The 27,020-nt window shown below is 37.5% G+C and overlaps 1 protein-coding gene across 1 annotated transcript in view; it reads left to right on the forward strand.

Annotated features, from left to right (window-relative positions):
• The first annotated feature begins 643 nt into the window (after positions 1–643).
• LOC127649775 (glutamate receptor ionotropic, NMDA 3B-like) overlaps positions 644–27,020 on the forward strand; it is a 69,299-nt gene continuing 42,922 nt past the window's right edge. Inside the window, exon 1 of the mRNA XM_052135008.1 lies at positions 644–1,096. Coding sequence (XP_051990968.1) covers positions 644–1,096 — 453 coding nt within the window. The remainder of the gene's footprint in view (positions 1,097–27,020) is intronic.

Here is a 27,020-nt window from a genome sequence, read left to right on the forward strand (position 1 = left end):
AAAAAGAGTGACAAGTTAATATATTTGGATTATTGTTCTACAGCAAACAAATGTCACTTTAAATTAATTCTACTGAACAATACATTCTTGTTTCTATTCATTGTTTTTTTTATTATTATTAAATACTGTATGAATGGGGTATTGTCCATGAACTATGACAAACAGTCTGAATTCACGAGGCAATTATTGCCTCAGTCACGCTTTATCTCTTTCTAAGACTCTACTGAAATCATTAACTGCAATATTTGCCTTGGCAACCTAGCTGCTGCGTATGGGATTTTACACCTGCTATCTTGACTTAATGATTAATTAAATGAAGATTTGAATATATATTAATATTGTCCTTGATCATAATCTGATATTGTACCAAACCTGGCGTGGCCACAGCCAAGAGACAAGTCAACGCATCTGTCCTCCGACCAGATGCTAAGAATATCTCAAGTGGCAGAGCACCTCCTCCCTTCGGCGCGCAGGCAGACCATCTCGCTTTCAACACTTGGAGCAGACGAAATGGTTGCAGTTGCATCTTAACCGATGCTACATCGGCGCGCACGTAAAAACTATTAAAGTCGAGACAAACTGGACAAGAATAGAGCGATGCCATCTTGTGACGAAACCTCAATCCAGTTGCGAAAGGAGCAGAATGAATTTAGTGTTCTCCAGATTTTTGGCATACCTTCACGTCGGGCTCCAGGTCGCTCTCCAAATGTTTATTTACCCTTGCCATCTGCATCCCCAGCCTTGCCACATCCTGGCACGCATTGGGCACACAGTGCGCTTGGGTGCGCTCCTGCCGACCCGTCAACAGTCCAGGATACAGGGCGCCCTCAACCGCGCCTTGGTCCAGCTCCGGCAAAGTGGCAACAACTTCTTGCCGTACAACCTGAGCTTGGAAGTATTGTCCCGAGAACCGCTAAATGGAGACCCGGAGTCCATGTTCAGGTGCGTGTGCCAGGATATCGTTGTTCAAGGAGTCTCCGCTGTGCTCGCCTTCCCACAGAACCACGAGGAGCTCATACAAGTGGAGTTTATGTCTTCGTTTTTGGAAATACCTTTCATCAGCATAATTGAACAGGGCGAACCTCTTAAAACACAGGTGAGAAGTAAACTCATTTCTACGTGTTGTCTACTAATATTCTTCATTTCATTTTTAAGCGGTCTTTTTAGCTTTTGGGAGTAAATACCGAAGCTAATCTAGTGTTTGTGAACTAATCTAGGACGTATTTAAACGTTTCAGGCCACCTGCGTACTAATATCAAAGTTTTAAAACACTGTTCATTTTCTTAACATCATTCGTTTTCCCAAAGAAGCGGTTATGGAGAAAGTCTCCGTTTTCGGTGGAGGAAAACCACGTTTAAGTGTGGATTAGCGTCGTTAAGGTTACAAACGAAAAAAGGATTAAGGTGCGTACACACTGCCAGCGACATCGCGCGCGACAGCGACTCAATACCATTCATTTTCAATGCCAGCACAGCGACTTCCGGCGACACGAGCTGTCGCGACCGTTGGCGCTAGATGTGGGCGTGTCCAGTGACGCGACAAAGTTGAGAAAAGTTCAACTTTGGAGCGACTAACAGAAGCGACAGCCAATAGGAGAGAAGACGGGAGGGCTTACGTGATCCTTCTCTCTCTCTCGCTCAGCTCCTGCCGTAACGGAAAGATGGATGAAAGGCTAATTCTTGCTGTTAGAAATTTTCCAGTGCTCTATGATATGTCTCTTCCCACGTACAAGGACATTTTTAAGAAAAATACTGCGTGGAAAGGTGTATCTGAGATCGCGGGGATTTTGTGGACCCAGACAGACCGGCATTTGCATTTTCGCCGCAGATAAACAGCCGCTCTGGCAAACAGCACGCCTGGTTTCTCATTCATCTTTGATATAAAGCATTTTATGTACTGATTCCATTTATATTTAGTCTTTTCCCTCCAAAATGTTTGTTTTTAGTGGCAAGAAAAGAGATTCGCTGTCAACAGCAATGGAATGGCATCCGTGAATGTAATTTATAAACGTGACTAGGCAACCAGTAGTGGGAACACCCACTAGCTACTTCACCGCCAGCTACTGGCGACCTGCAGCGATAAAGTCGCTGGCAGTGTGTACGCACCTTTAGTGTGAAAGGGGCCGTTCACACCGAACGCTTTGCGTCCATCTGCGCTGTTTTCCAATCTTCCTAATCTAATAAAGTTCCAGATGTGTTTTAACACTGTTGTAGCCCATCTGCCTCAAAATTTAACGTGTTGTGCACTCTGAGATGCTATTCTGCTCACTACAATTGCACATAGTGGTTATCTGTGTTACCATAGCCTTTCAATCAGCTCAAACCTGTCTGGCCATTCACCGTTGATCTCTCTCATCAGCAAGGCGTTTCTGTCCGCAGAACTGCCGCTCAAAACTGGATTTTTTTTGGTTTTGGCACCACTTTGAGTAAACCCTAGAGACTGTTGTGTGTGAAAATCCCAGGAGATCAGCAGATTCAGAAATACTCAAACCAGCCCGTCTGGCACCAACAATACTGCCACAGTCGAAATCACTGAGATCAAATTTTTTCTAGGGATGGGCATTCCATTTGTAATTTGGTATTCGAATATTTAAGCTCATAAAAAATGAATACTCGATCATTCTATTATTTAAATGAAGATAATTAATGTGAAATGTTGTAAAATATTATTTTTTTTAGTCAGAAACATTGCGTCACCATTTAAAAAAAAAAAAAGCTTCTAATTGTATCCAAAACAAGCTTATATTATGTCCTGTGTTTTTAGTTGATAACATTTAAACAAGCATTGCGTGAAAACAAAAAAGAATAGAATGAAAGCATTTAAGCTCACGCTAAGCGAAGAAAAAGAAACCGCTAATAAAGTAGACTGACACAATTAACATACAGGACGAGTATAAACACTTGACAAATGTTATATGTGTATTGTATCTCAAGTCATGTTTTTGTTGAGAAAAACAAGCATATCCACATGCTCAGTAGACTATTCTCATTTATACACACCAGTTTAAATGATGGAATGTCCCTTACCTCCGCTAGCATAGTTTTGTTGTTTACAGAAGCATCGCGGTGGCTAGTTTGCTGCTTTTTCTGTCGAGCTGCACATTTATGGGAGTAAAGTGTACACTGCTTATCCAGTACATTTAAGCAGGAACCCAGCTTTCTTGCATAAACTGCTTTAACCGGTGTCCATCTAAACGTACTGATAGAACCGTTTGCTCATCAAATGTGTTCAACTTGTGTCCACACTCAATAGTGCCACCCAGTGCATTCTGTTATAACTGCCAGTTTTTGTTTGTGTGTTCAGGATTTAACATGCATCTCACTGTATATATATATATATATATATATATATATATATATATATATATATATATATATATATATATATATATATATGCCAGCAAAGCAAAACTTTGTGAAATTCGAATAGTATTTTTACTTTTAGAATAATTATTGCAGAACGAATACTCAAGTATTCGACTATTCGTGCACATCCCTAATCCCCCCATTCTGATGGTTGATGTGAACAACTGAAGCTCCTGACGATTTTATGCATTGCATTGCTGCCACGCGATAAGTAGGTGAACAGGTGTTCCTAATAAAGTGCTCAGTGAGTGTATATAAACATGCACGAGACATCTTCTACCATTTTTTTCAGTCTCGTGTAGGAGTGTTTTTTAGAAGCCATGTCAAGTGTAATTAAAAGAACTTCTATTTTCAAAAAAAGATAACGTGTTTTGTCTGCGTACTATCCTTTTTTCTAGCATTTTACTTTTTGTTTAGTTTTGTCACTTTTTTTTAATTTTTTCTTTAAAAAAAAAAAATATTCCCTACTAATTGCCACTCTTGTTATAAACATAATCCTGGAAACCAACACTGTAAATTGTAACATGCAGTGTTTACCTATATATTTCTACCTGATAATGCTTCAGAATTACTTTTATTTTGTTACTTAATGAGGATAGGCTGATTCAGACATAATAATAATATTTTAGACAGATAATTTAGGTGATACCACATGAAGCTCATTTTAGGTTACCTGACAAAATATTCTAGGAAGCGTGTAATGATACAGAAAATGGGCTGAGAGCTGACAGCAAACTGTTCTACCTTGTGAACTCCCAAACAGATATTACAGGTTACATTTTAAGAGAGGGAGACACAGAGTGAATGGTTTCATAGTGTTTTCCCAGTTTTTGAATGAGAGGCTGGACACAGAGATCCTGGTGTATTCCATTGGAACAATCCCAATGCTGTTTAGGGCTCAATGTTGAGCTGTGTGGACTCTCATTACAATTCTAAGCAGCAAACGGAGAGGATGCCAGTCACACCAGTTGTTTCTCTCTCCAGCAGTGCAGCCAGTTGCAGCGGTTTCTCCTAGCAGGAAAACCTCAAAAGATTTTCCTCCCATCAAACTCTGCCTGCATATGTACACAAAGGAAGAAAGACACCCCTGATTTTGCATAAAGAGACTTGAACAGCGGGTCAGCAGCGAGACTCGACTTTATAAGATGTTACATATATAAATAAGAGCATGATATATTCTACATCCTGCGATGGACTGGCGACCTGTCCAGGGTGTCCCCCGCCTTTCGCCCAATGTTAGCTGGGATAGGCTCCAGCCCCCCGCGACCCTGTACACAGGATAAGCGGTTGACGATGGATGGATGGATGGATGGATATTCTACATCTTATAAAGTGTCAGTCAGTCTTTTGTATCTTTTAGTGTACATTTGCAGGCAGCTTGCACAAGCGACTTCATATATTGTGTAACTCTAAGCCAGAGTTGAAACATAACCAGGCCCATTTCTGTGATTAATTAAAATTATTCACAAAATTTTTTGTGATTGCTCCATTTTGACACAGCCCTCAGGTGGTGTGAAATCATTAGTGCATCATTTTTAGAAATCATTAGAAATATATTTTTTCCTGACAAAGCAAGGCTTGGCTTTAGGCATCATAGTGGAGTCATTAACATTCCAAGTATCTTTAACAAATTAATAGTAAAGACAAATGTAATGCTACAAATTTCCCTGGCCCATATGAGAACAAGTATGCTCATTTATTTTAGGTGGCTACCCCAGGATATTGCATAGACTTCATGCTGTCTGAACGCTTTTAGCTTCCAAAGTAATAATCTTTATCCTGGTGAATAGCTTCCCCTTTTGGGGTTTTAAAGAAGAAAAAAATAGCTATCCACTGGTGTCCTTTGCTGAGTATTAGTCTGAATTCACAATTTCCGCCTTATTGGTTCAAATACAGTTTCTCTCATTTCCGTGAATATATTCCCCCCAGCCAATCAAACATGGGGTAGATTACCATATTTTTAGAGCGTCCTAATTTATTTTATTTGCTGACCAAATATTCTGGGCCTGTTTTGTCTAGAAAAATTATTCTGCTCATCTATGCTTGAGTGCTCATTAACTTGTCTCCATTCTATTGAAGTACAAAAGGAAGATTAGCACATGAAAAACTCATTTTGTCCCTTTGAATAAAATTACATTCTAATCCAAAGGCGTTTCTCAATTATGCCTCATTGTTAGCTCACCAATGGACAACTGCTGGGAGGGTTATTAAGCTTAATGAATCCTTAACTCAAGAGAGACTACCCAAATGTTGATTTTCAGTTCAACCCTAGCTCTTAACATCCAGAGTGGAACTCCAAAATGACCTTGTTCATGTACACCTAAATGAAGACATTAATTTGCGCAAAAGGTGTCATTATCTCATGGATGCCCTCCTCATTACAGTATAGCATGGCCTTTTGCCATTGCAGTCTTAACTTGTGATCACAGAAAAAAATGACCTTTCTAAGAGTAACCCATTATTGAAATCATGCCTAGGCATTAGAGGACCATGATAACAAATAATATGATATGTTACTTGACTAACCCATAAAAGTTACATTAGTTGGTGTAACTTAATGTAGTCAGATTGAGCTAGCCATCTTAATTAAGACTTTTTAACTGAATTAAACCTAATTTAGATGTTACCACATGAAACACAATATTTAGGTTACCTTCATTTGTTCTGAGTGACTATTTGCAGGCAGGTGTAAATAGAACCTGTCACACAGTGCAGCTATTTGCACCCTAATAGTCTATTGAAACGTGCACAAGTAAACGATTAATCGAGTACTTGTTCGGCTTTTAATATGAAATGAAATATTGCAATTTGATTTTCCTTTGTGCATTTGCCTGCCATGGACAACAATGAAACTACTTTCCTCATTTAAATCTTGCTGTTAATTCAACCCAGAAAAATTATTTAAAGTGATTGCATCACTTCAGAAGACTTGGAATGTACAGTATGTCTCCATGTGTTAGTGCAGTTTCTTTTTTCACTTTTGAATCTAGATCTTGTTGTTTATAAATTGTGCTAATTTTTTATAAGAAAAACAGATTCAAAAGTAAAAAATGTAACTTAAATTTCAACTTTCAAGTAATTGATTACTCGTTTTTTATGTCAAAGTACTCAATTACAAAATTACTCTAAATGTCCATCCCTAATTGTTGTTGCAGTAGTGTGGGGCGTAATGCTGGTGTGACCGTGCTTTTTTTGACCCAGGTTCGAGTCCACGTTTGGCGCACACTTATTCCCATACTGTTTCCTGTCTCCACTCTTAATATTTTCTTTAATACTGTTTATAATAATAATAATATATACAAATAAATATAAAGCTAGTTTTTACTATAGTAATATTGTAGTAAGTAACCATGTTTAAATTTGTGGTTATAATTTTACTACAAAATACCATGGTGATGCTCTGGTTACCATAGTGAAACCATGTAAAGGAAGGTTAGGTTTAGGGATACACCGATCTGATCCCCTAGACAGATCGGGTATCGGTCCGACGAGCCCGATCCAAATCCGATACTGTGTGTCATGTTCGTAACTCTCAAGCTCCAAAAATGTCATAAAAGAACCATAAAAGCACAATTAAAGTAGTCCATATGACTCTTGCAGTTTATTCAAAGCCACTCGAAGACATGCGATAGTGAATCGCAAAAGGCTGCATTTAATCAGTAAAAATACAGTATGTGCATAACATTTTAGTGAATGTCGCTACTCTGTTGACACCAGTGGCAGAGCTAGGGGTGGCCAGGGATGGCAGTGGCAACCATGGACCGAAGCCTGGCCACCCCATTGGCCATCCCACTCGCAATTGCTGTTTCAGTAATTTTTTTCAGGTATTTTTTATACAATTTCGTTCTTTAGAGGTGAAATTATCTCTGTACAAATGTACAAACTTAACATGTACGCACACCAAGGTCGCCAAACCTCTGTGTGCCGGGTGTCAATATATCCACCCCCCCGCCCCGCCCCCACAGTCCGACGATACAAAATGCTGCCCGAAAATTTCTGTGCCACCACAGACTGATTACTTGCCCCACCCTTTTGAAAAACTCCTGGCTCCGCCCCGGTTGACACATACATAAATGCACAGGCTGGTGGGGCTGTCGCAGGTATTTTCAGCCCTCAGAGCTCACATTTTTTCATATTTGAGCTCTGCTCAAGAACAACATATCAGATGTAGATGCTCAATTGTTTGGTTCACTTAACATGCATATAGAACGGAACCAGAGGAGCATTTTACCATAATTTGAATATCAATTGAATTGAACTACTGTGAACTAGCCTACAGACACTTACAGGCTTCCTAGAGTGTTCTGACCATCAAAATAAAAACTTGAGGCTTTTAAAGTTAAAGGTGCATGACTGAAATATCTTACTGTTGTATTTTAAAATTCTGAAAGTTAATAATATTAATAGTTATAGTAATTGATTATTATTATTATTAGTTTAGAAATATAAAGTTTTTCTAATAGGCTATACATTTATATTGGAATAATGTGTAGTTAGAGGTTTGTGTTTATTTACATATAAAAGAGTACCTCCAATTAGTTCCACACATTGAGGTATAGATGAGGTATTATTCTAAACTGATTATGAAAAAACAACACTGGTATCGGATTGGAATCGGCATCGGCCAATTCTGAGATTTCAGATATTGGAATCATATCGGAGGAGAAAAAGTGTTATCGGTGCTTCTCTAGTGAGGTTTAGGGGTAGGGGTTGTCTGCAGGACTCTAAATAAACACATTAAACAAGCTGCAGTGATGCCCCTATTCTGTAGGTTAGTATTTAATTAGGGGTGCATGTAGTATCTGCCACTATTTGCACCTGGATACAAATAGCATTAACCTGTATTTGTACCAGGGTTGTGGTGCAAATAATATATATTTCTTTGCCACTACTTGTATTATTGTGTAAATAGTATCTACCTTTATTTGCACCAGGGTTCAAATAACATCTGCCTTTTTTATTGTAGAGACATATCCCACTTTGTAGACAATATGTAAAAGAAATGCAAGAGTAGATACATTTTCAGTACTCACATTGTAAAATAGAATGACGTCATATTTCCAATAGAAATCAATTGTGGGGAAAAAGAGCTTTTCAACTGAAAAATAGTTTTTTTCATGTGGTAATGTCTAAATTTACTGATTCAAGTCAAAATATGATTTAACATCTCTCAACCAACCTGAACACATTATGTTGCACCTAAACAATTTTTAAGGGTTAGGTCAGGTAGAAATAGTTACCTAAGATAACTATTGCATGTTACCACTTTTTACAGTGTAAATTGACTGTTATTTACATACTGTATAAAAACGTGCTGTGGATTTTAATCACACAACCTCAAGAAATTGCACAAAAATACACATTTCTGAAAACAACAGATATGACAACACTTAATATTCATAGAGGTGGTCTATGCTACTGTATACCACTCTTTCTCAGTAAACTGCCATGCACACATGCTACCAATTCTCCACCTATTCCCAGCCTAAACAATGCTGATCATCAGTGCATTGCTGCTGTGATTGTCTGCAGCCTGGATTGCTCCATTATACAGGCTGAGGGTGTAAATAAAGTGTGAAATACCTGGAGGAGATGGTCTGTAATCTCCCACATGTGCAGGGCTGAGATAAGAGCATATGGGCCACTGAGGTCTGTGACCGTAAAGAGGTAGTAAGAGCAGGGGTGCTCCAGGTGAGGGAGAATGTGCTCTGAGCAGCACTTGTGGGGTCAGGAAGGCTCAATTTTGCTTTACAGCAACCTAGGACATTCAGACGTTAAATATACACAACTGTGTTCTGTATGTGGTTTAATACCATCTGGATTTGGGTTAATTCCCAAATGCTCTAAGCCGAGAATTCTCTGACCCATCAAAACTAATTGAACAAGTAAGCTGAGGGGTGTTTTTGATGGCTTTGGGTTGGTGTACATTTTGTTATAGCTACGTTTTTCTCCATTTTGATGCACCTGCAAAAAGATGAGAGATTAATTGAATCTGAAAGTCCATTTCAAGTGGCAGAGCTCAGATTTAAACTGTGTCCTGAGGTACTTCATGAGACATTCTTAACCTACTACCTTTTTACCACCTACAATGTGTCTTTGAAATTCAACCCTCTGCCTGCCTAGGGTGAGCTTTGAAGTTGTGGCTGATCTCTTAATATAATGTGATTGAGTTTTCACCCCACTTCAAACTCACTTCTGACTCAATATGGCTGAATGATTCACACTGGCTCTTATTCATCTCACTACCCACTAAATGATTCATTGTCTTTATTTTGTCAGTTGGCAGCACTACGGTGTGCACAGAGCTGACCAGTCTGCATCTCATACCAATCATTTCTCTCCAGATTCCCTAATTCTCATTTTGTTATGGAATGATTATTGTTTTCACTGTCCTAATAGTGCATTCCAAACCCTTAATGGTTTTTGCAATGAATCCATTGCTCATAGCATAACAATAAGAAGCCTGTTTTTCTTTTTATCTATTACATCTAACAGACCTTTTAATTTTTTTTAATCAATTTTCCTTTGAAGAATCCACTCAGTAGCTTGGCATTCGCTGAAGCTTATATCTAAATCTGCAATCTCATAGCTTCTCTGATTGCTTTGATGGCTTAGCTGGTGGAGAAAACACAGGAACAGAGAGAGCAGAGAGAGAGAGAGAAAGAGAGAGCAACGTCTGTTCGTCTTGGCATGGTGAACCACAAGCAGCATCTAAAGGATGCAGGAGAGATTTGCATTAGTGGGTATTATGGCACTATGGATACTTCTCATGCAAAGTACCCTCTGTGTCAAAGTCCCTCTGTAAGTAATTTTCCATCTTCTCTGCCTCGTCCATCTAATTCTTTTATTTCCATTGCTTTTGTCTAATCTCTTTTACTCAACTCCCTGAGTGAGCATGTTTCAATTATCTTCCTCACTCTTTTTTTGAAGGGGATAGAAAAAGACTTTGGGTGCATAACAAGGCAGGATATGTGACGAATGTTCCCATCGTGCATCATGGGTGAAGCATGCACAGGCAGCTTTGTTATCATGCTTATTAATGACTATGTATGCACTTTAAGTACGCTGCACTTCTGATCAGAGCAAAGACTCTCACCCATGTGCACAAACATGCGTTTGGCTTCAGTTAAGCTGTAAGTGAGGGATTTCAATTCTGTGGAAGACAGTCTACAATATTTAACTCATGTTGATTCATAAACACACTTATATACTCCTCTCTTTTAACACTAATAGCACTTTAAAGGGTAACTAAACACCTGCTCAGAGTCTGACTCCACCCACTAGAAATATTTGAAAATGCAGGAAAAGTGGGCAGACCCCGGCGGGGACAGAGGGAACGAACCAAGTGCGGGGCTGAGCGGGGGGGGGGATATTATCTATGTTAATATTATTCCTCACACAGTCGCAAGACCACATGTACATGAATCTGGCGTGGTGAGCTGGAACCTGCTTACGTCAGCTGTCACCGCTTACATCACGAAGTACCGCAACAGCCAGGAAAATGCAACTGCAGTAGCCACCGTTCAACCTGAAGAGGGCAGCACTCAGACGTTTTTACGCCATATATTGTAGAATTAAAACACTTTATACACAAATGTCAAAAAAATTACTTGAATCAATTACCAGTACTAATAAAGCCCCATGCTTACAGATCATTAACTAAAAAAAGTTGGTTTAGGGTTTAGTTACCCTTTAAAGGAATAGTGCACCTATTTAATTTTTTTTAATCACCCTCATTTTGTTTCAAACACGTATTGCTTTCTTCTGTGGAAAATAAAAGGAGAGGTAAGGCAAAATTACAGCCTCTGACACCATTAATTTTCATTAGTAATTTGAAGTAGAACATTTTAGGGGTGTAATCCAATTACAAAGTTATTAGTTACTTTTATTTAAAAAGTAGTGTAATTAATGACTTTTTAAGTGATTGAAATCAGATTACAGTTATTGACTTTCAATAAATATAATTTTTTTAAGTACATTATAGGCTTATGCTTATTTCTAATATATTATATGTAGAATACATTAATTATGGCCCCGTAAACAGTCATTGTGAAGGAGAAATGTGAGGTTCTGAGTGTATGACTTGTGTGTAACAATGAACAAGGAAGAAATATAGACATTATTTAGAATTTGTTGAGCAGAAATGTTTTAGGAGGTAACTTTAAAGTATTTAGTAATGTGATTCATTTTTAAATAAAGTTATTGGTAAAGTAATCTGTAAATAATTAGTCAATAGTAGTGGATTCATATTTTATTGTAACTACCCTACACTGATAATGACAGAATTATTTATTCAGCTTATAGTATATGATCTACTGAAGGTGTGACTCCATGTGACTGACCAGATTTAGACATGTGAATGTGTGAGTTCTGCCACAGCGTTTTACACTTAATATTGTTTTTAACCTACAGTAATTGTGCAACTGGTGGTGACCAGTCTGATGTTTTTTTTTTCATTGCTCGGAACAATTATTTTAGGATTTATACTGTAACAGTTGTCAGAGCTTTTACTGCTTTTAATGCCAGTTGCAAGCCAATAAAATGCAAAGTTAACAGCCACAATGCTGCTCAATAAAATGAAAGCCAATCTGCTTTGATGCAGCAGTAAAACTTCACTCTCTTACAGACTCTACAGATTAATTAATATCCGCCCTCATTCTGTTAGCTGAAAATTCATTTCCCAGTCTTGTAATGTGCCTCAAGGTGGGTCAAGCTTTGAATGCTTTTGCAGTTACAGTGCAATAAGGAGCTTGTCGCTGAAGATACTCTCGACAATAACCGTGGAAACATAGAGACAGCCATGTGGAAGTGTATGTTCAGCTCTGTCAGTCTCACTTACTGTCGGGTGTATGTTACTGATGATTGCAGACATTGTGCTGAATTACCATTGTACCTCCCTGCACCTTCTAGCAAAGTTGCCTAGCCCTCTATGTGCACATTGCTTTGCTATCAGAATTCGTGTTACCTTTCATCTTTTCTTTCCGTTTTCCTATTGCCATTTCAAAAGCATCTATAAACATGACCTGATTTGCCTTGACATATCCAATAACATTGTTTTAGTTTTTCTGTATGGACAACTCCAATGACTGAGAAGGAGCAGACGTCAACTGCTTTTTATGTTGAATCCAAAAACCCTTTGACACTCACCTTTGAAAATCACTTATCATAAATAATGAATCAGAGGGTTTAGATGCCCTGCAGAATTATGCAGGACATTGACAGGTAAAAATATTGATGAAGAAATGGGGCATCCCTTTTGGCACAGACAACTGTTCCTTTTTTATGCACATCTTGACATGACAGGCAATCATCATCTTTCACTGTTGATGTCACATTTTAAATAAACATTAGTCACAGCTACTGTAGAAATATACATTAAGATGGTACAGGTAGTTTGTCTTTGTGTGCAGTTTACCTTTGTGCCTAAACTGGTGATTTTCTGTTGCACTAGAAAATCCACAATCAAAATAAATATTTTTGGCAATTTAGACAAAGCACATTCTAAAACCAAATGAACTCCCGAAAACTTCAGGTAGTGACAACCGCATTTTCAGAAATTCCACGTAGTGTGTACTGAACTAAATTGAACAATTAGTTGTTAATGGCATGGTTAATGGTGTGTGTGACATGCGTCTTTTTCTCCTGGTGTAAATCCCACAAACGGAGGCATGTGTCTTAATTTATTTATATATTCCAGTCTCTCTCTCCACTGTCATTTCTCTCATCAGCCCTGCAGTCTCAGGGTATCATGTCCATCACAGTCCAGAGAAAGCACACGCGCTGTTTAACACATAAACAAAACAGTGATTCAGTCTACAGCTGTTAACTAAACATTGCCAGATGATAATACATCTCTGGTGGATAATCTTTCGCTCAAAAATAGTGAGCACCAAACTGTTAAACTGGTGGTATTCTTGTTTCTTGTTCACAGGTGCGAGAGGCTGCAGCGTTGCTATGGATATCCCTTATCAATCATCTCAAATGCGAGAGTAACACACATGGAATGAAAATTTAGGGGATTGACTCCTGCACTTAAATGCTGTTTTCACTCCCGAAACTTTGTAGCGTGTACTTATTATGGATGCATACGGTAGTGTGTATTTTTCTTTCATACCCTAACTTTCCAACCTGGTCTCATAGAATAACATTACCATACCTACTGTACATTTTTGCAAAATAATTTTTCGTGGCTCGTTGTATGTTTTCAAGCAGTTTCCTGGTGAAATAACCACTAGAGGTGCTACAACCACAGTACATTTTGTTCACTTTCAAACAAATCTCACAGTTCGTGCTTCATAAACACTAACTTTTTGTCCTGTTCCTCACACAATGCTATCTTATGAAATCTAAACACTTGTACTGTAGTGCATGACTTTACGTCATACATTTTTTGTATAACCAACTACATTTACAAGCATGTTTGAGTGCGATTTGAGTTTAAGGTAGGATGGTAGGTTTTGTTGATTTAAAACTTGAGCATTAACCTTACAAACCAGATCTGTTCTGGAGATTGCTTTTAGTGCCACAGAGTGTATGAACATGTATTAACCAGGTGATATAATTTAGAAAAATGTCACCACTGTCACCTAATTTTCCTAAAATTAGTGGATGGGTTCCCCTTCTGTCACTCACTTGACGTTATGTCGATGTAGTGACACTAGGGGTTGCTTTTGAGAGCCCCGAACACCTCCCATTCTTTGAGAAAAGGCCAATGAGAATTGGCGAGTGGAATTTACATGCCACTCCCCAGACATACGGGTATAAAAGGAGCTGGAATGCCCACTCCATTCAGATTTATTCATCAGAGCCGAACGGTTGTACTATCAAGTGAGCTGAAAACTACTGCTGTTCCATTCACATCTTAAGAAGACGTGTCTTTATCAGGGGCGAAAACTTCATCAAAATGTTTGGGGGACAATAAACATAACAATTCTCAAGAGCAATTTTTGAAGGGTTTTTTTGTTGTTGCCCCATTTGCATTTGTATTATTTTATTTCTTAAACAATTATTTTAAGAATATATAATTATATTATTTACAATACACATATTTTAATGATATTTTATTAAATACCCGCGATTTCCGCCTATGGTCTTTATAAAGATGCCTTTCCGTCTTTGTGTGATTCCTGGATGCATTCGTTGTCTCTCCGCTTCCGACGGCCAGCTCCTTTTATACCCGTATGTCTGGGGGAGTGGCATGCAAATTCCACTCGCCAATTCTCATTGGCCTTTTCTCAAAGAATTGGAGGTGTTCAGGGCTCTAAAGATCGACCCCTAGTGTCACTACATCGACACAACGTCTCATTCCCTCCATCAAGGAAACATCCACGTATTTTTATGCACATACGTATACGCTCGCTTGAGGTGGATACATTTCTTATTTGATAAGAAGAAATGCATATAAACTACGATGGAAACACATTAACTGAATAAACTCCTATTGGAATTATTAGGAATACAAGATGCGCAACAAAAAAGTAATGTGACTGAATAACATGTTCATAACTGGACTAACCAGTGGACCAATAATTGAATCTGAAATGTTATTCTGGTCATCCTAAAATAACGGTGTCTCTGAACTGTGACAAAGAGCAGGTTTCTTGACACTTTTGAAAAATATTTTATAGATCCACATGGTAAAGACATAAGAAAGGAGGAATACACTAATAGTGCTCACAGAACTGTGTGTCACTTCCAGACATGAGAAAAAGTTATTTTCTGTGTTTTTTCTGTGCACTCTATACCACGAGTAGTTTATTAAATGTTATTATATAAATGTCACAGTGGCTACAATTTCTCCGTAAGTGACAGTTTTGTTCTTTTGAACACATGGGATTGAAACGTGGCTTTATTCAAACAGAGCAAAAGAAATTACATAAAATATTATGGTTTTTCGCATTAATTAAATTCACAACTTGGATGGAAACATAGCTGCTCTGTCAATTATAGAGATTATGTGTCTAATGTATTGAAATTTCTTCTGGGGGAAGGTTTAAGAACAAAATGTGATTAAAGTGATGTGTATTATTTTTCAATGTTAAAATACTTTCTCATATTTGAGCTTCATATGCTGACACAACTATAAGTAGGCAATTTGTAGGATGATATCCCTAAAGAGTGTTAACACTGTGGTGCTTTCCAAACTTTACTCTGTTTGTTTGGAAATCCTGACCAGCACAACAAAGCTTCAGGACTGTAAGGTGGTTTTCACATTGGGCACGTTTGCTGCGGTCCGAATCTGAGTGCCACTGTTTCTGGTGCCCCCCCGGAACGTTGGTCTGGTTTCAGACTCGCAAATGATTCTGTCAAACCCACATCATCAACTTGCATCATCACAAATGTGCACATGATGGAAAACATGACACGAGTCAATATATTTGTGGTTTTTTATTAATTTTGTGTCATGATGCGCGCTAGAGTGAACAACACTTGCACCTCTGTGCATCGCATGCCATAATTCAGCAGTTGAGATTTTGAAGACACAGCTGGTTGCACGCTCACTCATACACATATATAAAAAGCACCTCACCTCTTCTGTGTCCCACAACATTTTCCTGACACTCAAGATGCACATGTGTTTGGTTTTATGCAACTGATTATGCCATCATGCTTATATCGGCAAAAACGCATGCGCAAGTTATTTTACTTGACTATGGTTTATGCAAACCATGCTCTGTTTCAGACTAAACTGCCAGTGTGAAAGCCCCCTAAGACTTGCTAAAGTAACACTAGCTATACCTATACATTACTTTAGTCCAAATGATAAACTGTCTCCAGAAATACTTCCTTTTGGCCTGATCTTCAAATTACCACTATCCTATCTTGTAGCTTGATTCTAGTCCCACCCCACATTCTCCTCTCAGACATCCTGCTCTGGGGTTCTGCTGTTTTTCTACTTTGCCTAAAGCCATCAACCATAGGCCTTCATCTCAGCTCAGCCTGATAAATTTCCCCCCATCAACAGTCTCTGTTTTCTGGCATCCAGACCTGCTGAGAGGATCAAGCCTGCCTTGTTCAGACATCGATTCCAAAACGTTATTCTTTCTGAGCAGAGACCATGTAAATGTCAACCAAAACTTGGAAAATGTATCCAAGCATGAAATCATTATCTGCAAAGCACAGACCAATAGTCTTTGGATTAAGAGAATTTCAATGGTGACAACAGAGAGGTGTTGCTGCTATTTCCAAACAGATGAATTGGAAAAGTAGCTCAAAAGTCGCAGTTGTAAACCTACAGCCATGAAGCTACATATCTCTGAAATTCTGTTTGTTGAATGTCACTAACACAAGAAAGTTATGAAGGCACAATAAAAAATACCTTGTTTAAGGGGTCATGAAATGTTCTTTTTTTTTTAATAGTTTTATTATCTTCCCTGAGGTCCACTGATAATGTTAGTAATTTTCCACCCTGTTTGTGGCCCTCTGTCTGAAAAGCTCAGTCTTGGCCTAAGTACCTCCTTAAAATTTAAATGCCCACTGTTATGATTGGCTAACATCGTGCAGCCCCTCAAATACAGCCATTTTTGAAACTCAATCGGAAGAGAATGAACTAGCTCAACAACATTATAAAACTAAATGTTGGGGTTTACACATAAAGCACTTCCAACACATTGCATCCAAATATATTAAATTGTTCACGTCAAGCACAACTGTTAACTCTCACACCCTGTCACACTGGATATGAGATTCGTGTCACGTCAAAGGCAATAGAACCCATTATAATCAATAATATTGTCTATTATGGAAGCGTCCGTTGCGGCATGTCGCGCTGCACCAACAGTAAACAGATGTCCCATTCCATTTTGCACTGCACGCTGTGGCACCAACAACACAAATAAATGGTTTAGAAAGTTTGTGTAGACAGCCTCAAGCCGTTGCATCGCATTGCGTCAACGGATGCGCGCACCCAGTGTAACAGGATTCCAGCACCGTAAACTATCACACATGACCAATATTCATGAATTAAACTATTTACTCACGTTTTCTTTTTGCGATCATGTCCAAGTGGTTTTAAATGCCTCATCTTTCAATAACATTGACTGATATGTTATGAGCCGAACATAAAATCCACTGTACGCTGAATGGAAACAGTCCAAGCAATAGATCTCTCATTATGCCTACAGTCTCTACTCTGGAGCAAGCAACCGACTTAAAATGAATGGACTGACTACATCTCCATATGTTTTTATTTAAAAGTTTTGTAATATTATTATGAAAATGAAATCTTTTGACTTAACTTTGTTTTCCTTTATGTTTTCCTTCCTTTGATCCATAAAATTGCAGAGCTTTGTAGTGATTCATAAAGAAGTACATTTAAAGGTGCTGTAAGTGATTTCCACCATTTTGATAACTGAAATACGCTGAAGACACATCCACATCCTGTTTCCAGTATCAGTCCTTCATGTTTTAATACACCAACAAACTGAAAAATAGCGCAGATGAGTGAAAGAATGCATCAATGATGCGATTGTGCTCAGCTGAATGACAGAGAGCTTCTCTACTTCAGAGTTGTAACTTGACACCGCATCTTTTAAAAGTGGCCCTATATGAAACGGTCAAAGAGGTCTGTTTGTGCATGTTTAGGTAAAAAAAAAAACATAAAATCCAGACAGGTACATGAAAGTGTCATGTGCTGGTCCATTTAGGATGAATCTCCCATGACAGAACCCATCTCTGTGCTCTTCACATGTGTGACTGACTCTGAGCACCAGTGGGCAGGACCAAGGGTGCAATGATGGAAAATAGGTGTTGCATATGCAGATGTATTTGATGCTTATGATGTCACAAGTTCCACAAATTCCAAACGAGACGTTTTTTCAGCTTGGTTTAAATAAATGCTCTTTTTCTATTAAGGAGGATGTTTTAAGTTCTGAAACTTAATGTATGTTTTTATTGTACAATGACCTCTTATGTGTAAAAAAAAAAAAAAAAGGATCAAGGAAAGTTTTATTCCTCATGTCATGACCCATTTAAATCTTCTCACTTAATCACAGGCTACATCATGATTCAAAACTGGCTTTTCAAAACACGTAACCTGCATGCATAGCCGTTACCAATAATAAAGACAAGAAAAAAATTTGTATACATTAATTTCTCAGTGACACCATCAACTTACATGGAGCAAAGTGTCTTCGGTCAGGCTGCAAAGGGTTCATTTAAAGTTAATAAAAGGGAATTATTTGTTAATTGTTAATAAATAATTAATCACTGCTCTGTCATAAATCCTTGGACAAATTATGTGTCATGCATCATATATCGGGATCTTTTCTTAAGACCACCATGGTGCAGCCTACCTCAATGTTTTCCTGGCCTGGCTTTGAATCAGATAGCATATTTCACTGAAGATGTTTTTGCATAAAGCTTAAAAAGATTACTCTTCACTTGTGATATCTTTTGCACGTTGCTATCAGTCAACATTCTGAGAACAGCTTTGCATATGAAGCATCTAGATGAGGCTAAGCAGAGCAGGCTACACATGCCAGGCTGTATAGAGAGAGGATTTCAGGGCATTTCAGGATGAGTGTGGAAGGCAGCTCTCGCTGCCTGCTGCTTTCCTTGCTAATTGAGCCAAATGCAGCGTATGTACGCCTCACTAAAGTAATGCTAATGAACTTCTTAGCGATCAAAAGGTTTAATGCAGCTCCATACATTTATTTACATTAAAAAAATGTTTTAACCCTCTTCTGCCAATGGAAGAGCAGGATTTAGTGCAGAATGTTGGTCTGAACAGATTGTTCATGAAAGTGCATTAAGTCTAGATTTAAAGAATAGTTCACAAAAATGTAAATGTTTACATGTTGCTCCCAAACTTGTATGACTTTCTTCCATGAAAAACAAAAGGATGTTGGGAAGAATAATAGTCACAATCACCATTCACATTCATATAATACAATTTTGGTTGCCACATAAAAAATAAAGACATACAGGTTTGAAACATCAAGAGGACAGATAAATGATAGATTTGTGGGTGAACTATCCTATTAATGGAGGGGCTGTTTTGTTATCATTACTCTTGAGCAAATTGATTTTGGTAGAGATGTCAAAGGCAACTGGGAAGCCAGCTTATCTGTGCCTATTCCCCTCTGAAGTTCTTCTCTGGCCATTGGGGCACTAATAGTATTCAAACCCCAGTTACAGTTAAACAAAAAATGTGATGTTAACCTCTTCTTATCAGGCTGACATAACACAAGTCCATTAAGCAGGCACTGTTTGGATGTACGGCAGGAACATGCAATTTGATTTTAATTATACATTTAATTTTTCTTTAGATAATTATTTAGATAACTTGTCCAAAGGTGTCTAAGTATTCATTAAGATTAAGATGTTAATTATTATCAGTGTTCTAACTTCTAATATTTAATTTGAACTTTTAGTGTCTTTAACCATTACATTTATAAGATAAGAACCAAATCTAATTTTATAGTTTAGTTCAAGTACAATCTCCTATTCCACTTTAATGTGCAGAGAATAATAAGCCTTGCATTGTGCAGCCTTTAATTGTGCAGTCTTGGCTGGTCGTGCAAAAAGTATTTTTGTGGTTGCTGGTTTTGTGGTGCTTTGAATATATTGCTTTGTTTTTAATTGTGCAGTCTGGTGTCGGTTTTAGGCTCAAACAATTGTGAGTCTGAGCTATGGCACTGTGTAGTAGTTTGTTGATTTCAAAAGATAAAAGAGGTGTTACACTTTAAGGGACGTGGTTTAACAATTTGTCTGAACAATGGAAGAAAGCAGAAGTGTTTAGAAACTATATTTAAGCAATTCTGTTTGGTGCTGTCTCACTTTGAATTTAGCGACAGTAGTTCAAAAATCCTGATGATGAAATCAGTCTGTGCTCACTGAATGTCGAAACTCTGCCTCCAGTTGCTGAAGCTGTAAGTGTTGCTGAATGGATGTGCACGTGTGAGCTCAATCCAAGTAGGTGTAGCTGCAGGCTTGAGATTTCTAAAAGAAGACTTGGTTATTCCAAAAGGGGGTTGCACCAACTCCAAAAGGGGGTGTCACTTCCACACACAGTTGGGGTTAGGGAAATGGTTAGGTTAGGGGCTCCTTACAGTTGTGACCAATAATATTGGCACCCTTAGTAAATATTAACACAGAAGGCTGTGAAGAAAAATCTGCATTGTTCATCCTTTTGATCTTTCATTAAAAAATTCACAAAAATCGAAATTGAATTGAAGTAAAACAATTGAAACAGTGGAAATATCTCATTATTAAATAAATATTTTTCTCCAAAACGCATTGGTCGTAATTATTAGCACCATTTTATTCTATAATTTTTCAATCTCCCTTTGCCAAGATAACAGCTCTGTGTCTTCTCTTATAAGACCATTCTTCCATAGAGAATCTATATAGATCCTTCAAATTCAGGGGTCCATGTTAGTGGACTCTCCTCTTCAGTTCACCCCACAAATTTTGTGGTCAGTGAACCATTTTTGTGTTTATATTGAGGTTTGTTTTGGATCATTGTCCTGCTGGAAGATCTAAGCAGAGCCTATTGTAATCTTTCTGGCAGAGGCAGCCATGTTTTTATTTTTTTATCTGTTGGTATTTGATAGTCCGTGATGCCATGTATTCGAACAAGATTTCCAGGACCCCTGGCAGAAAAACAGCCCCACAACATCAAAGATCCAGCACCACATTTAACCATGGGCATTTGGTGGTACTTTTTCATCTTTGTGTGCGCCAAACCAATTCTCTGGTGTTTGCTACCAAAAATCTATTTTTTTCCTTTCATCCGACCATATAACCTGGTCGCAATTGAAGTTCCAGTAGTGTCTGGCAAACTGAAGACGCTCGAGTTTGTTGTTGGATGAGAGAAGAGGCTTTTTTCTTGAAACCCTCCCAAACAACTTGTGGTGAAGTAGGTGATGTCTGATTTTTTTTTCTTTAATTTTTTTGAGACTTTCCCCAAGACCCAACTCATATCTGCAATTCTACAGCTGTGATTCTTGGAGATTCTTTGGCCACTTGAACCATCTAACCATTGCCCTGATGTTGGAAATGAGAATTTTCAATCCTTTGGCTATGTTCTACCACTTCCCATTTTGTGAAGCTCAACAACCTTTTGTCGCATATCTGAACTATATTCTTTAGTCTAACCCACTGTGATTGATGGTTAAGGGAATTCAGCCTGTGTGTTGCCTTATATTTATACCTCTGGGAAACAGGAAGTCATGGCTGAACAATTTCATGTTTCTAGTCACCCTGGTGCACAAAGGAAATTTGAAATATGAATGGGAATGGGAATTTACTTCAGATATATTTTACTCATAAGAATTTCAAGGGGTGCCAATAATTTTGGCTTATGTGTTTTGGAGAAGAATATTTATTTAATAATTAGATATTTCCCCTCTTTTAATTGTTGTACTTCAATTAAAGGATAGATTTTTTTTTTTAATTTTCATGACAAATCAAAAGGATAAACAATGCAGATTTTTTATTTATTTATAAAAATTTACCAAGGTTGCCAATATTTTTGGCCAATACTGTATATCTTTGCTGGTGGTTTGGAGCCCCCGCACCTTTTTGGAGCTCTGTCTGCAGCTATATCCTCCTCGCTCAACCTGGTCTCATAGAATTATGTAACTATAACTACATTAATAAACACTAGAGACACAACAAGTTTCACTTTCACACAAATCACAAGTAAAACGGCAGATTTACCAGTTCATAAACAATAGTTCATAAACAGAGCGTAATATTTCGCTCTGTTATTCACACAATGCTACCTTATGATATCGAATAACTTTTACTATAGCTCATGATTTGAAAGACGATACATTTTAACCAGGGATTAACATTTTGGCTAAACGGCCACTGAAGCTAGTGGTATTTCAAAGTCACTGGCCGCTCAGTTTTACACTTGCCAAAATCCACTGTCCCACCAAAAGTGATGAAACTAGCTGGAGCTAGTTGGAGCTGAAACTGCATACATTTTTGTTTTTGGACATTTTATTTGAACAAGAATTACATGATGAGTTCAGCAGGACACAAGCCTAATGATTTAAGACAACTTTATAAATATCTAAAGGAATCACAACCAGTTAACTGGAGTTGGACAGAAGAGGAGGAAAACTTTGTCAATAATTTGTCCATTGGTCTATGGAAGTCCAGATTTTAACCCCTTTAACCATTCTAAAATGTACTTGACTTTATGAAAGTTTCCCAATGGTCTTCCATTTCTTTACAGTGTAATTTGTAATGATAAAGCCATTGACACATGTAAGGCAATGCATGGCTCCACATTACTGTGGTTAGGCAAATACAGATCTAAATAGGATTTGTTATAAGAAACTTTTAACTACAATTTTAACAATTAATAATTTGGACAAAATGGATAATAAAATCAGATGTTAGGTAGATTAAACTCACTATTTACTTTCATTACATAATTTTCCATGAATGAAAAAATATATTACTCTTTTTTTTTTTCTATTCATGGAAGAAAGTCCTAAGGGTTTTGGATCAAGATAAATGTGACTGAATGATGACAGAATAATTATTAATTATAAAAATGAAGTCTAATATCCATTACAAATACAGTTTACTTAGTAAAACATGTATTCAGTAACTTAATCCAGTTACCTCAATAAGAAAGTAATGTAAGCAGGCTACTTTTTGTTACTTTTTTATTACCTCAAGTTCGGATATGTGAATAAAGTCAAGAGAAAAGCAATATTTTCTCAAAGATTATGCCTTCTGAATGCAAACATACCGTATTTGAATAATGTTATGAGTGACATCTATTATTATATACATTATAAGAAAAAAAATATGAAAAACAGGGACACTGCCTCCTTAATAGGAAAACAGAATATGTTCAAATGTAGAACAACTCAGCACTTATAACCAAATCAGGTGATCTGTTACAGAAAATAATATTATTTTCTCATCAAGCAAATACAGTTAGAACAGATGCACTGAATTATGTCTCGGTTAACATTAAACAAAATATGACAGGATAAACCTCAGATTCAAAAACACTACATAGTTGAATTTTGCCATGTATTGCAGTTCAGTGGCGCCAACAGCTGTACGGCCATACGCACTGTGCGTAACATGAGTGCTCCGATTGACTTAAGAAATATTTACTCTCAATCAATCACTGTGTCCATTTATTTCTGTTGGCTGTTTAAACTAGCAATGCCCAATTTGCGAATGAATCATTCGTTTGTGTCTGTTCTTTTCAGTGAATTGTTTAAACAGGCTTGCAAAACGATCTGAATCGATTTTTCGTTCAGACCACTCTCTCACTGAATCATTTGGAACAGTTTCTCACATAGTAAAACAGTTTCTGGATATTTACGAATACAGAGAACAAACAGCGCTGGATACAGTATAAATGTACCTACAATAAACTAAAACAACTGGCTATCTTTTTGAGAGGTAGATTTGAGATACTTGAGCTAGTGCTATGTCATGTGAACAAGGGGCTGTTCAAATTGAATGTGTTTTTGCATCCGCTCGCACTGTTTTTCAATCGTTTTCCATGTAAACATTCGTTAGATAGATGTCTTTTGACAACTGCATCATGTTTCACTGTGCTTTAGCATCTCTTATGGGAGCGTTGCATTTTTAGATTCTGTGTCAAGTTAAAAATAACTTCTTCAAATGATAAAAGTGCATCTCGAAACACCTGTGTTCGTTGTGGTATATTTTGCTTTTTTAGCGCAAAAATGCGTCTGTCTGACTGGTTACTGGAAGAAATTCTTTTGCCAATAGTTACATAAATGCTACTCATACTCAAGAAAATAAAACTAATGCTTTTCTCAAAGTCACCAGAATTTAACGCTTTGGTGTTGTTTTTTGCAATGCCACCGGACCCCCCAGATATAAGGTTTATTAGGCAGATTTCAGTGCGTACCCTCAGATTAAATCCTGCAGGCACCCCTGTTGCAGTTAGCATGTAGACTAATTGGCACTGACCATTCATTAACTTTAACATTAACTTCTGACTGCAATAGGTAGATCATCTTCTTTATCATCATCATCATCAAAATTATTATTAATGCCTCCAGTGTCTGTCCTCTGCTTGGTCATGATCCACAGTCAAACATCACCAGCTAACGTTTATGTGTAATTCTATGTTTATGTGTAAGGAGGATTTCAATGACAAAAAATTACATATTTAAAAAGATCTTGTTTTCAAAGAATAGATAAAAATAGATTTAAATCTTTTTAGTGTGTCTTGATTTATTTAATCCTACTGTCTATAACTTTTGAAGTATCAACATCAGATAAAGTATCCATTGCACTTTTCCTCTAAAAATGTTATAACATTTTCCGTTCATTTGGTATAAATGTGTACAATTTCAACAAAGAAAAAAAGAAATGCTGTCCCAATTACAGTTGTCATTACAACATGAACGCATTTCAGAGAACAGTTTGATGGACATGATGTCACACTAAAGTTTCGACAGTAGGCATCCCGTGTCCCAGAATACTGGCCGTTCGCCGGTGGGAGTGGTCATTTCTCCACTTCTATTCCTGCTCCTGTGAAAACAATCAAAAGACGGTCTGATGGTGAAATTAGGGAACACTTTTATTTTTTACTATTTTTAGATATCCTAGCTAACATGATTTTCATATGGGTCTTACCTTTAAATTATGTACCGGGTCCTTGGAAAAACAGAGCATCTTCACAACTGGAAGGTATACATTTCACTGAACTATAATGTTGTTTCCCTTTTCTCCATTGAAGTGACAAGAATGTTGGAATCTTTACAAAAATTATAATATTTCTCCAGTGGCCATTGTGATGAAACAGCCCTTTTAATGGTTTGACCTTGTTTGGAGAGCATAATTGTGATGCAAGACATTATTTGCACATGTGAATGCCGCTAGATTCACGCGAGTAGCGAGAGAGAACCAGAAGACATCTCCAACGTACATCTGATCATATCTGGACCATTCTAAAGCAAGTTTATTTTTGTTTATTTTTATATATATTGAAAATTGTAATTAATTACAGTTACAATTATTTTTTTGTATCCTGATTACGTAATGCTGTTACAAGTATTCCGTTACTCCCCAAGCCTGTCTATACCAGTTACCACTTAGTGTTACTGCAGTGAAAACATTTAGATGATGAGGTGTATTTAAAAAAAACTTGTAATCAGTGTTGATGTAGGTTGCACTGTCATCTCTTTACCTCGTCAGTGCTGTTTATAATGTCAGGGCTGTCATAACAGTTTGAGAATTTCGACTTCCTCCATATAGAGCTTATACTAGAACGTTCTTTGTTGAATTCAAATGGGTCAAATAAGTTTTGTAGTCTCCGCCGGCCACCGCGATATCGAAGCCCGACTGAATCACGTCACGCAAGTTTCGATCTGAGCTGTCCCAGACCTCTGGTTCTATCTCTGGAGCATGCTGATATATTGTATTACATAACCAACTACATTTACAAGCTTATTCCAGTATGACTAAGCTGTACAGTAGCTCAACTGATATAGTGTTGCGCTACTGTGCAGCTTAGTCAATGCAGAAGATTAGGATATGAGTCCAGCAAAGCATGCGAGACACTACGTGAGCCGAAAGTGTAATAGAATTTCCATGTAATTACGTGGTTGCTTTAGCTATTGCTTTTTTCATCTCTCGTTTTTTATTTTTTCATGACTCTATCAGTTAGGTTTAGGTGTAGGTTTTATGGTATGAATGTCTGTTTTGTTTATTTAAAACTTGAAAAACAGATTAGGTTTTTTTAATTGAATGCTCTATCAGTTCACATTTGCTTTTTATGACACTATTGGTTAGGTTTAGGTTAAAGGTTTAGGGTAAGTAGGTTTTGTTGCTTTAAAATTCCACAGAGCATTACCCTTAAAACCTAATCTTTTAGGAGAACATTTATTTACCTTTTAGTACACCTCGATTTAAATTTCACAGTGAAACTGCAGCGATGCATGTAATGAACCACCTAATTTCATTTTGCAAACATGCTGCCACAGTCACTAAACTTTTATGAGATCAGGCTGCGTAAGCTCCAGTTTCAGATTGAAATGTGTGGCACCAAAAGTGAGTAGAATTTGTAGTTTTAAATGATGTAATAGAGTCAACAACAGAAATGCATATTGAATTAACCATACACCTTAACCCAAACCCTAACACAAATCTAACTGTCACTGGAGTAAAAATTTAATCTTAGAATGAAAAGACAACCTCAGAATCATGCTCAGCAATGTGAACATGATTACTTCTTGGTTTCCATGGGACCAAATCCTGTGTCTCTGAAGCTGCTCGCACAATGTGCTGTCAGTAGCACAACAGGAAAAGGTGAAAAGATTTGAATTGAAGAAAAAATGTCTGATGAAAAATGGCACTTACCAGAAATTTGGCAGAATGGGGTCGATTTCAGGATACCGAAATATTTGGTAGTAACATGCAAATTTACTGTGTGATCATGTTGGGATTACACACTTCACCTTTTAAATTAAATCAAAGAGCATGGGACCAGACCTTGTAAAGATGACCCAGACCAATGAGAGTCTCTTTGTAAGCAAGTCAATAAACCCCAGAGGCGGGGGACGTCCTTGGCTGTTGTGAAAGTTGCAGGAACTCAAACGAGTGCAGTTGCACGATATCATTATGAATTAGCAAAATGTAGAAAAGTTTTACGAATCCTGATGATTTCGCTGTGAGAGTGTGTTGGTCTGTTCA

Source organism: Xyrauchen texanus, chromosome 9, assembly GCF_025860055.1.
Source record: "Xyrauchen texanus isolate HMW12.3.18 chromosome 9, RBS_HiC_50CHRs, whole genome shotgun sequence".
Lineage (NCBI taxonomy): Eukaryota > Metazoa > Chordata > Actinopteri > Cypriniformes > Catostomidae > Xyrauchen > Xyrauchen texanus.